Genomic DNA, 16,727 nt, shown 5'->3' on the forward strand with positions numbered 1-16,727 from the left:
TCTGATAAGAAATTCCATCATTTAACAAAATTTTTATAATTAAAAAAAAATAATTTTTAATTTTGTAATTTATTTCATTGATATTATTTTGTAATTTAAATTTTGTATATATTTGAATTATTTGTTCCACTTTTAAAAATTATTTGTCATATTATTGTAATTTTTTTTTATAGTTTTATATTTACTAAAAATAAATTTAATATTTTTACAAATTTTATTTTAATTTATTTCATTTCCAATAATTATTCCGACAAAAAATTGTATCATTTAATAATTTTTTTATAATTTTTGAAACATTTTTATAAATTTATGAATTTAATATTTAAAATTTCGTTTTTATACGTATAAGTGTCTCTGATTCTTTCGTTATATAAAATTTTTATAATCTAAACATTTTGATAAAAGATATTTATAAATATGTTTATGAATTTAATTTATCATTGTTAATAATTTTGTTATTTTCACATTATTTTAATCTTTTATATTTAATATTTACTTTTATATTATTTCAGTTTTTTTTTTTAAATTTTTATGTGTATGTCAATAAATTTAATAATTTTGTTATATTTATTTTTATAGTTTTTAAAACATGTTTATAAATTTATGAATTTAATTTTTCAAATTTTGTAACCATACATTTTTGGAATTATATTTTTTATATCTAATATTTATATTAATTTTACTACTTTTAATTTAATTTTCATATGTTATGTAATTTTTATAGTTATTTAGATAAGAAAACAATAATTGCTTCTGATACATGATTATATCATGTAATATTTTTTTATAATTTAAACAAATTAATAATTTTTTCTTTTTGTAATAAATTTAAAATTCATACATTTTTTAAATTATTTTCTCTACATTTATAATAATATTTACTTGTTATTTTTGCTGCCCTACATTACATTGTTATAGACACTATAAAAAATATAAATTTAATTTTATAATTAAAAATTATTAAAATAATTTATAGTAACTTTATGTTTAATCATATCATTTTATTCATTGACTTCTGCATATTATTTCCTCTTTCATTATGAAATATGGTTTGTATTTCTCAATCTATATTTATTTAATAATTAAACCGTATCCGTTTCCACATTTCATATTGTGCTTATCAATAGTTATTTCATTTATCAATTGTCTATTGTTCTTTATTTCTTATTTTTATTCATCATTCTCTTGTACATTACCATAACAACTATTTCATTGTAATATTTTCACACAAAAATGAAATATGTGCATTTTCGATGTGTATTGAACTGACGGTACACAATAACAACACTCTTGCAAATTCATAATAAACTACCAGCGTGTAAACCAAGGTTGTTACACGATACCATACAATTTACAACCATATTTACTTCCTCCTGATTATATTCATTACTCGTTTATTATCTGGTAGCATTTTTCGCGACAGAAATAAAACTTACGTTCCTTGATTGCATTATAATAATAATTCAGCGCTAATCGGATCCCGTCCTTCCATTCCAATGCAAACGACTCGATGAAAACCGTGTGCAGAAAATCGAACGGTTTCATTTAATTTTGAAACAATAAATAATTCGATTAGTCCGCATTATATCACCATAAAATATTACGTAAGGGGGCGGGATGCCGCTTTTCGTTTTAATCCAATTATCGGCTTGGGAATTGATTTTTGCTCTTACGTCGTCCAACAAGAAAATATGTTACGTAAAGCGATTTACCTTTTTTCATATACGTGCCTTATTGTTGTGTGTTCTTTAGATGGTCTTGGAGTGACACGAACATGATCAGCACACGTAGATGTGTAGTAAACATAACGAACGGCTAACTCAGCAGTATTATTTCTAGTAAATATTATTGAAATTTGCTGATGAAAATATTTTTAGAATCTGTGACGTTTATCAAAGTTGGTCTGAGCACTTTTTATTATATGGAAAATACATATTTATACATAATTATAATTATTTATATTGTTCGAATTATGAAACTGAGGTTGCAAAATTGTTAATGTTATGAAAACATGTTTTAAAAACAAATTAATGCAACCATTATAATAATTTAATTACTAATTTAGTCACTACTTCCCTTAGTTACAAAGATTTTAATACTTTTTTTTATTTAATTATTTTATTGCTGGATAAATATTCATTTGTAATTTGATTTACTGAAAAACAAATACATATTTTTTTATTTTATTTTAATTTTTTAACATTTAAATTAAATAATGAAATTGTCAAGATAAAAGTGTCAATTTTATATATTTTGTCAACCAAATTTTTATATTGAATATTATATTTTAATTTAAAAAATGCACATTCCCATTTCAATTTCTACTCATAAAAAAAATATTATTTTGTCAAAATTATCAAAATTAAATAGTAAAATTGGTAGTTTCAATTTGAATTTTGTATTATATTTTTTTATTTCCTTTATTATATTTTTTTATATTATTTTTATTATTTTAAAATTTATTTTTTGACCCTATATTTTTATTTAAAATTTTATAGCTTAATTTCAAAAAATTAAATTCAATTCCAATATTCATTTATTTTTCATTTTACTGAAAATTTATTAAATAATTTTATTATTAAAAATAAAACCTAAAGAAACATTTTGTTAGATTAATACTATTATTAAAAAAAATAATCGGTAATATAAAGAAAATTTTTGTTATAAATTTCTTTAACTTTAATTTCTAAAATTAATATTGTCATTCTAATGAATTAATTTAATTATTTGATATTATTTAATGCACATACTTTTTTTAATTTGTCACTAATTTCAAAAATTTAAATTCAATAATTTACTTTACTAAGAAAATTAATAATTAATTATTAAAAATTCTTATACGTTCTTTTTACTTATTTACAGTTTATTTTTTGAGAAAAAAATAAAATTTTTCCAACATTTGATTTGTGTAAATAATTTAGTTTCAAAAATTTACATTCCCATTCCATTCTTCATCTATTTTTGACCCTCTTCAGTAAAGATTAATATTTAAATTAATATTTTTTCTCATAAGAAATTTAAAAAATAATAATAATCGATTTTTAGATAATATAAATGAAATTTTTATTATAATTTATATCATTTCAAATTTTAAGTTTACTGTAATATTTTTAATATTAAAAACTAAAAATTTTATTTTTAGTGAATTACAAATTTTATTTTTTTTTTAAATTTACATTTTTATTCCAACTATTTATTATTTTATTTACTGAAAAATAAGTATATATTTTTTTAAATTGAATTTTTTATCACGAAAATTAAATATTAAAATTATCAATTAACTATTTAATATTTTATGTTCTTGTTTGTCAGTAAACAAAGTACTAACAAACAAGAACATAATTTTTTAATTAAATTTATCACTAAAATTAAATATCAAATTTTACAGAAAAACAAGAAAATTAATATTTTATTAAAAAAATAGTTTGAATAATTTCTTCTACATTTAATATTTATTTGTCAAATTATTGCTTTTGTTTTACATGTTAGTATGATTTATAGATTTAGAGATAGAAAATAATAATTGTTTCTAATTCTGATTTATATAATTGCTGTTGTTTTAAATTTTTATGTGTCAATAAATTTAATAATTTTACTAGTTTTAATTTAATTTTTATATGTTATGTATCACTAAAGACATTAAATTTTATAGAAAAACAAGAAAATTAATATTTTATTAAAAAACATTTATATATTTATAACTTTTATGACTTTTTTAAATTTTATTTTCTAAAAAACAAAATAGAACATTAAATTTGTGTGAACATTTTCATAAACGAAAATATAAATTTATTAAATACGTATTTATTATTTTCGTTAATATAAAATTTCTAGACTAAAAAATTAATGTAAATTTAATTATAGAAGAATATTAAATGAAAAAAATAGATAAACTAAATATAATGTTACTTATATGACAATACTTCTTCTGGACGACATTTATATTTAAAAGATTCTACTTTAATGTAATATTGGCACTTTATGTTTCTTATAAATATACATTTCGCAGTACCAATTTTGATGTAAATGATTTTTTTCAATTTTATTTAAATTTTATTGTTAATTTTGTTGTTTATTTAAACTTTCGTTATTGTTTATGGTTAATGAATGGTTTTAAGTATTTTTAAAGGTAATCATACGTTTCCTGTCGTTTATGAATTTTATGCTGTTATTGTCCTTTTAATGATTCGTTTCTCTCAGTTTAATCTTTTGCAAATTACAACTTTCATTATTTAGTTTATTTACATTAAATGTTTAAAAAATTAGAAAATTTGTATCAATTTTAGTTATACGGTTTGTGTGATTCAGTTTGGACCATTTATTTGTTTTGACTAAATGTTATTGATAGCTTTGACAATTTCTACTGAATCACAGCCCACACACACATTGATTGTGCGTTTTATACCAAGAATTACCACGTGTAATCAAAACCATTACCACTTATCATACGTTTATCGGTAGGAAAACTCCTTTTGTGCTACATGTGCAGATGCATTTATGTGTCACTGAGCATAAAGGTACTGTTCATAACCGGCCCTTATCTAAATTTGCCCCAGATAATACGTAGTACCGATAATCCTGACACGTGGATACGGAAGAATTGTAAATCAAACGCCAATCAAAACACTATCGTGCTAATAGTGATGTACGATCGGCGTGTACCACAAACATTGGTAAACTTTCAGGACTTTCAGTCTAAAAATAGACACGTTGCGTAGGTGAAAATGCCGGCGTATCAAGTTCGACAACTTGTAATCACAATATTAGATTAAAGGTAAGGGATCGATTCCTACGGCCACTTTCTCCGCATCGTTGAGAAAAGAACTTGAACGGTGTTTTCAGCGTCCCACCAACAAGTGGCGTCGAACGTTCCCGTTATTAATTTTCGACCAAGAAATTCGCTAATTTACACAGATAACATTGCGTACGCACGTTTCGGCATGTTTTGATTTTTATTTGTCTTGACTTGTGCACATACGAACTTGTGTTTACGTAGTTACATGATAATGTCGAATTGCGTCTCATCCAGTTTTTATTTGATTTGCATGAGACACAATAGTTCGGTTGTGTTTTTAAAATTGTTTGTCTTCTCTTACATTGGTTGTAATGCTGGAGTGTGATTTTATTGAATTAAATCGAAAGGCACATTAATATGGCATGTTTTAATCTAATCGGGTTAAAATTGGATTACATACCGCAAAACATAATGTAATATTGCGTGAAAACGTGGTGTTATTTACATCATGCATCACGGCTTGGGTGACACACTCGTGTTTCTGATGAAACTTTACTGTTGGAAGTGAAATTTATTCCTGTTCGTGTTTTTTATTTTTGTTTCTAAAAATTGCGTTGAAAAATATTATTATAAATTACTTTTAAATATTTAAGAATGTAAATACTAATAATAATTTTTATATGAAATAAAAGGAAATGTCTTAATAGAATATCAATAGAAAATATTTAAAATCATAAATTTCAAATTATATATCTATTTATACAACAATGTGAAAGAGATTTAAATATGTAAATCAATTAAAAATAGATTGGTAGTAAAAATATTTTTAGAATAAATATTAATCAACAAAAATATGAATGAATAAAAAATACAGATTGTGTTAAAATTTTAATTTATTCAATTATACAGATCGAAAAGCACCTTAATAACAAATGATAAATAAATTATAGGAAATTAAAATTAAGTGTATTAAACTTTTTACAAATAATAAGCATTTAATTTGAAAAAAATTGGAAAAATATAGAATTATTTAAAATTTGATTTATCAATTTTACAATTATAAAAAATAAAATAAAAAATTTTAAATATAAATAATAATATTTTTTTATTATAATACGAATTAAATAAAAAATAAAATAAATATTTTGAAATTAAAAATTCAAATGTGTATTTTCTATTTTAATTTTGTATAAATTTCGATATAAATGAAAAACAATACAAGAAAATTATAAAACCACAAAATTTAAAAATTTAAGTTGATATTAATTAAAAAATATGAAAAAATATATATAAAAAAATAAATTTTTACTTTAAAAAAATATTAATATTAAAATATTTTGATATTAATCAAATAATATAAAATAAGTTTAAAATAAAAACTCACTCAAATTATATTAAATAAAGCAAAATTTTTTTGGATTTAATTAAATAATACGAAATAATGAATGTAAATAAAGGAAAGATTTTAGTTGTTCAAAATTTTTAAAAATATTTTGACAAATAATTTTTTGTTTTTTAAATAATTAATAATTATATTTTGTGAATTAAATAATAATTTTAAAATTTCTAATTAAATAAAAAGCGAAGTTAAAACATTTAGTGTTAATTAAAATATTTAGTGTTAATTAAAAATAATAAAACTAATAGTGCACTTAAATTGACATAAATAATGCAAAGTCTAAGTAATACATTAAATATTTTAAAAAATTTAGTGTTAATTAAAACATGAAAATATTTAAAATGATAAAAATTTACTTAGTTTAATAGAAATAAAGCAAAATTTATAGTTTTTTGAGAAATTTAAGAAAATATGTTGTAGTAAAATAAAAAATATGAACAAATTATTATTATGGTATTGGTTAAAAAATATAAATAATTATAAGATTTTATTTAATTTATTGAAAATAAAACAAAGTTTTTTGTTTTTTAAAAAAATTAAAAATGTGTTGAATATAAAAAAAATATATTACAATTAAAACATTTTAATATTAATTATATATTATTTAAAATGTATAAAACACATCTTAAATCAATGTAAATAAAGTTTTTAGTTAATTAAAAAATATGAAATAATTTTAAAATTTATAAAACTTCAGCTAAATTAATTTATATAAAAGTTTTTAATTTATTAAAATTTAAAAAAAGTATTTATCTCATAAATAATTAAAAAATAAGAAAAAAATATTAAAATTTATGAAACGTAAGATAACGTAAATAAAACTTATTTTTTTATTTAATTTTAAAAAAATTGTTTATGTAATATAGAAAAATAAAAAATATGAATAAAATAAAATTTTAAATTTTTGTAAATAAAAATAAAATAAAAAATTATGTAATATAGAAAAATAAAAAAATATGTATAAAATAAAATTTTAATTTTTTATAAATAAAAATTTAATAAAAAATGATGGTGATTATTAATTTTAAAAATATGAAAAAATAGTAAAAATTTTAAAATTCAAAAATTTTTAAGTTATTAAAAATCAAAAAACATTGTTTATAAATAAACATGAAAAAATCATAAAATTTTAAATTAATGTAAAAGACTCAATATTTTTTCTATAAATTAAAATGAGTTGGCTTCAAAAATATGAAAATATTCCAAAATAAATATATATCCATTTATTGTTTTCTAACCTAACTTTTGAACAAATTTCAAGAACAAATTATTGCATATTTTAAAACCCATTTTCCACGTGTTTTATGATAAATTTTAAAAAAGATCCTAATTAACAAAACCCACAGAATATTCCCGAAGTTTTTGTATAAATTTGAAAAACAATAACGATAAGAAACATCGTCTTATCGCAAATTTCCGAAATACCAATACACATTACTCATAATTGCGTGCCACCCGCAAAAATCGCTAAGCTTTTGCATCACCCAGTCGCGTCCTCGTCGCCGTTGTCACGGGGAAAAAGCCAATTGGTGAAGCGTCGCGGCCACGAAATGGAAGCGTCTGGAAAGCGGAACGCACGAAGCGACGCGGCAACGGTCGTCCTCTCCGCGAGATCATACGAGCGTCACGTAAGCTCCGTCGGACGCATGCGCGCGGCCCCCTCGCTCGCGTCTACGTGACCGACAAAACTCCCAAGCCGAGACCGAAACCAAAACACGGACAGTCGGAAATTAACATCTGTGGTGTGTGGAAGCAACGATGGGAAGATAAAAGTGGCTAACCAACCTGTTTCTTTTCTTTGTGCCCAAGTTAAATTCGCGGTGACCGGCCGTTTAAACCATCCCCCGATATCACAATAGAACGTCGGCGGTGAATCCGTTCCGTTTTTTGTACGCGGTGCCAGCTTGTTCGACAACGATACGCACGATACCCGTTCAAACAACATGGTCGAGAGAATCTTGGAGGAGACCGAACATTACGATTCAGGTGGGTCAAATTCGCATAAGCGGACCGTTTAGGCGACGTGCGGCAACGCCGTTCCTACCCGAGCCGACCGACCTTTGTTCTGTGTTACCGTCCGACTGGATGATGTCCCTTTGTTCCCGTTCCGTTTGTCCCGTAGAACTATCTGGAAACCACCTGCACTCGGTTTCGTTACGAAATGCTCGGTGTTCGGGGCCCCTGAATCGGTGCTGCGAGTGTGTAGATAAAGAGAAAGAGTTGCGTCGCTGGTCGGATGTGCCCTAAACACCACCGGTTGACCTCGGCCCTAATGTTTTTGTTTATGTTTGGACGCAACAGCTGGGTACTGCCGGTTCGGACGTGTTGTTTGTGTAGCAAACGGTTTTTGCGGCGTGTCCGTACACGTTTTCTGGCGTGAGTGGCGTCCTCGGTCCTTCCGCTTTGCACGACGATTGTTGGAAAAGATTCCGTTTTCAAAATCGCTTAGCTTTGATGACTTGTCAAATTTGAATCAATTTCTATGCTTTTTGTTTTGTTTTTTCTGGTACAAACAAACTGTGCTGAAGATAATGCTGAAGTCGGCATGAAAAACTGTTTGTTTTGGTTGTTTTGCATCAGTCGTATTATATTTCCTGGGTTTTGTAAATTTGTTTGCTTTTATATAATGCCTTTAGCCTTCCGTTAGACTATTTCCTGAATTTTAATTAGCAAAATTATGTAATTTTATTAATAACGTACATTCTTTCCATGCCTTCAAGTTTTCCACATTTTTCAATATTCCGATATTTAACTTTGGTTTCATTCAATTTTTGAAGCTTTTTACTAATACATATAATAAAGTATACAAATTTTATAATATATTAAAAATTTTAAAATAAATCCCTTATGATATATTTTTTATATTTATAAATTTTAAAGGTAAAAAAATCCGAGTATCTTTGAGATTTATTTTGTCACTGGCTGCACGTACTAATAATTTTGTAATATTATTTGCTTATTTAATTTTAACAATTTATTTAATTTCATTTTTGAAGAGTTTAACAATTTTAATATCTCTAAGTCTACTATTTTTGTTAATAATTTAAATATTTATTTTACCACCGATTATATAGACTGAATGCTTTTTTTATTTTATTATTAAAATGTATAAAAAAACTAGAAAAATATTAAATTATTACTATTTATTTTATTTATTAATTACTTTTAGTTTTCTAAGAGTTTTAATTTTTATTTTGTTATCTTTATTAACTGTCTCTGTTAATTAACATAATTTAAGTTTTAAGAAACATGGTTAATTTAATATTTATATTATCACCTGCTACAAACACTGATTTTTTCCATAATTACAAATCATTCAAAATTAACTAAAAATCTAGAAAAATAATTTTGTCCTGACAATTTATTTAATTTCATGATTAATTTTAGTGATTTTTTAAGTGCTTAATAACTTTAAAACTATTAAAAAAGATTATTAAATAATTATAGATAGTTCTGTACTATCTATATAAATACTAAATATTCCATAAACCACATTTTTAAAAATATTAAAGTTTTATTCAACAGTTTTTTGAGTAATTTTAAAATTTATTTCATCACTGATTTTTTTTTCAACAGTAAAAAAAAGTACGTTATTATATACTTATGCTAATTTATAAATATTGTTATTGCTTATTTTTTTAATTTCATTATTATTTTCAGAATATCAACAATTTTAAATATTCAAAAAATTTTATTATGTCTTTGGATCATTAAAAACATTTTAATAAAATTGAGAATAAAAGTATATATAAATTTTGAAATCAGTAACTTCTTGAATAATTTTAAGATTCATTTTATCGCAGGTTGTACACACAAAATTATCTATAATTAATAATTTTGCCTTTTAAATACACATTTAAATAAAATATCTGAAGATAAAAAGAAAATTATTTTTATTATTTGCGTATGTAAATTTATACCTTTACTTAATTTATGGCGATTTACTTAATTTTATGATTATTTTTAAAGGTTTTTTAAGTGTCAGCGATTGCTGATTCGATGTCCAACAATTTTATTGCCTCTAAAAAAGTACGACAATACATTTATGTATGAATAAATAGGCAGACTCTTAAATAATACTCATAATAAAGCGCAAATAATTAATTTATTTACAATTAGATAGTGTAAATCAATATTATTATAGATAAAGTAGAAAGTAGACAAATAGGTGCCTTTTGTGAGTGTTCATGATTTGAAATCTTAATGAAGTATTTGAGGGCAGAAACTAAACAAATTAACAATATTGGTCTTCAGATTGTACAATTCAAAAAGGTACACTTATATTTTTAACGTTATCTTAATCTGCAAAATTATAATTAATTTAATTTATTACTGTGATACGTCAATTAATTATGAAATTGGGACACGATAAACTATTTTTACGTAATTAAACAGGCACTTAAATTCGATAAACGATTTTTTTCCGAAACCTTGAACTTACTATTTGCTTTAATCTTAAATTTACATGTTTAAAATATTTGCGAGCAAATTTTTGTTGGGCAGACAATTTAAATACGTAAACAATTTTTATTATTAGCACATTGCTTAAATGTTAATATTAAATAAACATACATTACAGAAAATTACATAAGTTTTTTTTAGAAAACAAGGAAACATTTAATAAAACTCATCATAAAAAGTCAGCTTTTACAAATACAGAACGTAATCCTCTTTTACGCCCACCACACGTTGTAAAGGACAAGGAAAGTCTTAAAATATCTTTCGATATGACTTGGTAGTTTCTAAACGTTTTGCATACAATGGTCTCATTATTTATTTTTAAGCGAAGACAAATGTGAGATTGTTGTTTAATGGAACGCAAAGTAATTTAACTTTGTAGTTTTGTCAACGTTATCGGTAAAAATCATTTCTTGCGTCGTTTCCCCTTAACGTTTGACGCACACCCTCAGACGTGTGACCCACATAATTTTTGTTTGTAAATAATTAAGCGACCTCTTTGAACTTTTCGATAATCGCACATTTTCAGATGTTTTTATTGTAATCGTGCAACGTGGTTTCTGACCTTGCGGCCATGTGAATTTATTATTTTGTGGCCACGTTGTTGCTGCCGCTCGTTCGACTTTAACAAATTCGCACTTCACAATCGGTCCGGTTCCCCCGTACTTAACTTAATTAGTTTGGCGTATCAAATATTAATGCGAAGCGTGATTCTGAAACTGACGCACAACCCAGTTTATTTAGAGACAGTCCTGCGTCAAGTCCTAGATTATTTTGGGTATCGGACTTTTCTTTGTCCCCTGCTGATGTGTTTTTTGGCAAAATGTCCCCTGTTTATTTCCTACGGTGTTTTTGTTTACGACTCCACAGGTAGGCAGGAACAACCGTGAACTTTTCGTGAACGGGAAAACAGGAAGGGTCCTTGATTGATCCGTGCTTCGTATAATAGAGAGGAACCTATGTGTCGCACGCAAAGTTGGAAAAAATCGTATTTGAGGCACGTACCGGAGCGTGCGTTGTAAAGTATGTGAAACTCGTCGGCGTCGTTGTCGGTCAGTTCCACTGGGATTCGTTTTATTTTATCGGATTGTTGGCACCTAGTTTTCAAGGTTTCGGTCCGCGTTAAATATTGTATTGTCCATGGAAACCGGCAAAACTGGACGAAAGTATTGAAATTTGCTTGCACGATTTTATGCGCTTAGATTAATTGTTTTGCACTTCTAACAATTCTTCGCCTTGCAAGTGTCTTTCTATTCGCACTCATCATATGTTACAGTTTCTAATATTTTGTATCCGAGTGCAATTACACGTTAGAAATCTGAAAAGTATGAAATTTTCTATTATTTTACATTACATATTGTTTATAATAATGTGGTTTTATTTATTTAAACATCTGTGTATTTATAAGTTCACCAGCAGGAAATCCAACAATATTTTATATTTAAAAAAATGTTTTAGAGATCTACAACTGTACATAAATTTAGTCAACAATTCTAAAATATCGTAGTTCCTTTAAATATTGTGTTGAAAAGAACAAAAATAATTAAATTTAATTAGTTAAATTAGTTTTAGATATCCAAAATTTTAAATAAGTATTTTTCTTGGGGTGTCTTCAATTTAAAGGATAGACTCCGGATATCATGAATTTTTAAGAGTGGTTTTCCCAGCTTCCATCCAGTCTGTTTCATAGATATTTGTTGTTCGTTTTAATAAGCTTAATCTGTTTTAGTCATTAAATTCCCTTCAATTAAAACCAACCAACCAACGTTCAATTTAATCGATGCATCAATTCTTATCTAATTACTTTCTAATTCGTCCATTCATGACACCGAATCGTTCTCTGTAATATTTCCACCGTATTTATTTATAAACAGAAATTATGATGTGCCTCGCCCAGGAAGTGCGCCTCTAAATAAACACATGTGTAAACAAAGCATCCAGTCCGCAGCATGTGAGAAGTTGCGGTTTCGACGAGCCACAACAATAGTTCGTGCTCTCGTCTGAACGGTCGCATTTCATGTCCACAATATTCTAATGCATCTAAATGCCAATTGTTAATGGCAATCAATTACCGTACCGCCTTTATGAATACCAAGGCCAGGAAGATGGTGTTTGGCGAGGAAGTTATGGACGTTGTGAAAGTGAAAATGTTCGATAACTTGGCGTTTAATTGAATTTCAAATGTGTAACAACGCGCTCCCTTGGTTCACACGAGGAAATACATGTATCCAAGTTATGCGTGTATTTTCGTTGCGCCCCGGGGGTTATTTTTAGTCGTTTTCTAATTGGTACTCATGTTCTCCGAACGCGGATTGTCCGTTAATCAAGCCGTCAGGTGCCGCCGCTATTTTTATCCTGTTTTATTAAAAAATTTGGAAAAAACCCAAAGTCGCATGATAATGCGCATATTAATTAAGTACGCACTTTAATTACTAGACTTTATTATTATCACATCAGTTGCATAAACAAAGAACGACAACAACAAAATCTCCCGTTTTAATTTTTTAATCTGTGTAAATTGATTAGTATCAAGGTGATGCAAGCGACTGCGAACTTGCCTATTCACGGCGCAAAAATAACCGATTCGGTCGTAAAAAAACAGTTTGGAACGGATCCAGCAAAGTGCAAAGGACGGACGGACTCCGCGATATGCGTCTCAAACGGTTAATAAATCGGGTCCGTGCGAAATGGACAACGCAGAAGGGCTGGTTATATTTTGATGCCTCTATTACTTATCTTACAGGATAAAAATATAAAGAAGTGTCGTAAATAGAACTGATATCCTGATTTCTAATGAAACATGATTAAAAATGACGTGACGTTCACAGATAAAAGTTTTGGTTTTTGGTGTGTTAATCGAGACATTCTATAGAAGTTTTCAATTGCGTTTAATTGGTAAATGGCAAATGGTTCCATGATTTCTCTATACATGAGACGATCCATATTACTAATAACTTTCTGTAAGAAGAGCCAAAGCTACTAGTCCGACTCAATTAATTTATATTTTCATTTACCTAGTAGACAAGAAAGGATTCCGTTTACTGATTCTTCCAGTTTGTCTGCCTATAAAAGGAGTTTTTTGTTAGAATGTTTTCTCACTGAATTTTCAAATGAGGATGTTCTTACATATTTATGCAATATTTCATTTTTCCCACTGTACCGTTTCTCTGATCACTATTGTACGTTACTTCTTAGAAATTCTTGATGTAGGAGTACACAAATATTTTCATTAGATTAAAAAGGTAAGTTGTTTAATATTGTTTTGATCATCAAAATAAAGTTAGGTTAAAAGTCAAGTGTGCCACTCTTAAATAATTAAATTCCCCAGTTACCGACGATGACATAAAAAGGACCACGATATTGATAACATTCCCTGGAGAAAGTAGTTTTTCTCGCTTAATTTTATAACTAATGATATATCGAAAAACTGAGAAATAGATCTACAAGTATTATTTCAAACTTTGCTTTATATGGCGTAATAAATAATATGAGGCCTGAAATGTAAATAATAAACCTGTAACCCGGCTTTTTTTAACTCGTGTGCAAAATAATTGTTAAAACAATTCGACAAGTATATAGACCTTGAACAAGTAGTACGCCATTATCTAACCGGGTAATTGTATTCGTTTTTTGTTGTTTGCAAGTGTCAGTAATTGGAATAATAGGCATATTTTTACGGTTTTTTTAATTAGGCGTTAGTTACCGGAGGCTTTCCTAACACCACCAACAAGTTTATCATTCTTAGCTGGAACGTTACCACTTGTATGATTAGAAAACTTTTCTAAGCTTCATTACAATCGTCCTCCAAAAGCAGTTGTTACTTTCATCGGCTTAACAACAATTGATGGCAGCCATGAACTGTGAACTTCTAGCGAGTGATTAATAGTACATCCGTCACCTCCCCCAGCACCAATTCATTACCGATCGGCCAACTTTTGAAACCATCCACGTTCACCACGCAAACCTGTATGCGTTAACGGACAAAACACTCGGATGATTGTGGCATTTAGCTCTCTCGTGCCTCTTAAACTGGATCAGGGTTTCGCGGTGCCGTTGCTCGGGCGACCATCCCACAAAGATGTTCCGCCCAGTTGGTACAGTTCGATGTGATATATGCCCCGGTTCGTCTGTCTCGGTGTGCACGACAGTTTCGCAGGTCGTTAGCCCGGACACACTTTTCCAAGTCTTACGCAACTTACGCCTGAGTTTGCATCGCGATCCAGCGATTCAATCCGATATTGGGGTTGGTGACGGTTTTACTGTTGGCAGGTTTAACGGACGGAGCGCGTTGAATCAATCCTCGCTGGAAACAATGCAATGATATCATCGTGCCGCGTTGCCGAGCGCAACGTCCATACGTGTTATAAAATCCAGTCAAAACGTTTGCAATTCGCTTTTCTCTTTTATACACGCCGGGGCCAATTGAAAGCCGAACAATATTTTTACGTTTACCGCATTGCGGGACGGATGTTGACGAATTAATTAACGTGGTTTCTTTTTTTTTTTGTTTTCCAGAGTGCAACGGCAGTGTGAACAATGGAGATAGCACGGGCGGTGGCGGGGGCAGCGCCTCCGACAGCGGCGATCAAATGGACCCCGACACTCGTGCCAAAGAAGTCGCCCGTCGCAAAGAAGAGGCCAAGAGGAAACGGCGCAGCAAGAAACGTACCGGCTCATCTCTCGTGTCATCTTGTTTTCAAGGTGCGTTTTCTAACGTCTCACTTCATCATTGTTTGCAAGAGAAATTAATAAACCAAATGAATTTTTAAACATGTATATTTGTTACAAAATTGCTCAAAATATTTAAACTGTACAAAATGTTTAATATATCCACAGTGAAACAATGTGGGGGTTTAGTCCAGCTCAATTCAGAAAAACATGTATAACATTTTGTAGAATAAGAATATAGTAGTTCTATAATAAAATATAAAAACAACAATAGAAAATTAATATTATTTTAATAGTTTACATTAAATAAAAGAGTTAAGACTAAAATATTTAACATTTTAAAAAGTTGCTATAATGAAGAGTACTACTGTAATTTAATTTATTACACTGGTTGTGAGATAAAAGCTGCAAATATTATTAGGAAAAAACAAGTCTATCTAAACCACAATTATGGTAAAAGGAAAAACGTCAAAATGTCTCAAAAAAGCACATAATTTAATTTATTACATTAATTATGTCACAAAAACAAAGAATATTATCGGGATTACAACAAAATGTTTAAATGTGCATAATTTATTTAACTCAAAACAAAAAATCAGTACAACAACAAAGATCTAGAAATAAAATAATCGAGAAATAGAGTTACAAGACTACTTGCTACGTTTTTCCTCATGATAACGATGGACAATAAAACCTGAAATTTAACCAGAACAAATAATTTTTTATTGTTTAAACAGCCCAAGACAATTCATACAAAAGAAACAATTTCTAAACCATTTTCTAACCATAAAACATGTCCAATTACCATTTTTTCACTAAATTAGCCGTAAATGCCTTTTATTCTTGCCCAACTAATTGTGAACTTCTATTTTTGGGAATATGACAAACATAAAAAGTGTGACTCACCACGTTGTTATTTACTTTTACTTGCTGATTTATTAATTTGTCATCTAATCGAGATTAGATCAAATCGTCATTCTGGGTCGCCAGTTGGAGCAACAGAAACCTACAATTTGTTTCGAAATGTGCCTTAGTTTTTTATCGAACACTTCTCTTTAATATTAATTGGTAATTACCCCACGCGTTACCATGAAATATTTATAAAAAAATTGAAGGTTTCCTTTACATTAGTTATTCATGTTAATGTTAATAAAATAGCTGTCGCTGATTTGCATTAAACCGATACCAGTGTAAAAATTAGATTTAATATTGATGAGTGCTTGTGCACCAGTATCTATTACATCAACAATCCCAGTCGTTTTGTGTTTAAACCAGTAAAACTTTCCGTAATAATAAGCTATTTGCGTCATATTTTTTATCTAGATTAAATATTTGTTGACCTTTCCTGGATAATTGATAATTTTTTGGTACATCACGACAGCAATGACAATTCCAACTACTGTAAAAACTCACTCCCAACGTTATTGGCTTAACAAACATTGTGGAACTGGTTTTGTCGCCTACGGC

At 27.5% G+C, this 16,727-nt stretch overlaps 1 protein-coding gene across 3 annotated transcripts in view; it reads left to right on the forward strand.

Moving 5' to 3' along the window:
• Nucleotides 1–16,727, forward strand: part of LOC109596199 (MAP kinase-interacting serine/threonine-protein kinase 1-like) — a 67,314-nt gene that overhangs the window by 46,657 nt on the left and 3,930 nt on the right. Inside the window, exons 1-2 of one of the 3 annotated variants that reach the window (XM_049967700.1) lie at nt 7,825–8,120; nt 15,108–15,293. In XM_049967700.1, the coding sequence (XP_049823657.1) occupies nt 8,078–8,120; nt 15,108–15,293 (229 nt within the window). In that variant the 5' untranslated portion in view covers nt 7,825–8,077. Of the gene's footprint in view, nt 1–7,824; nt 8,121–13,645; nt 13,835–15,107; nt 15,294–16,727 lie in introns of those variants that run through there. The other 2 variants (XM_049967701.1, XM_020011696.2) reach the window with 2 other exon arrangements.

The sequence above is a fragment of the Aethina tumida genome, chromosome 5 (genome assembly GCF_024364675.1).
Source record: "Aethina tumida isolate Nest 87 chromosome 5, icAetTumi1.1, whole genome shotgun sequence".
NCBI lineage: Eukaryota > Metazoa > Arthropoda > Insecta > Coleoptera > Nitidulidae > Aethina > Aethina tumida.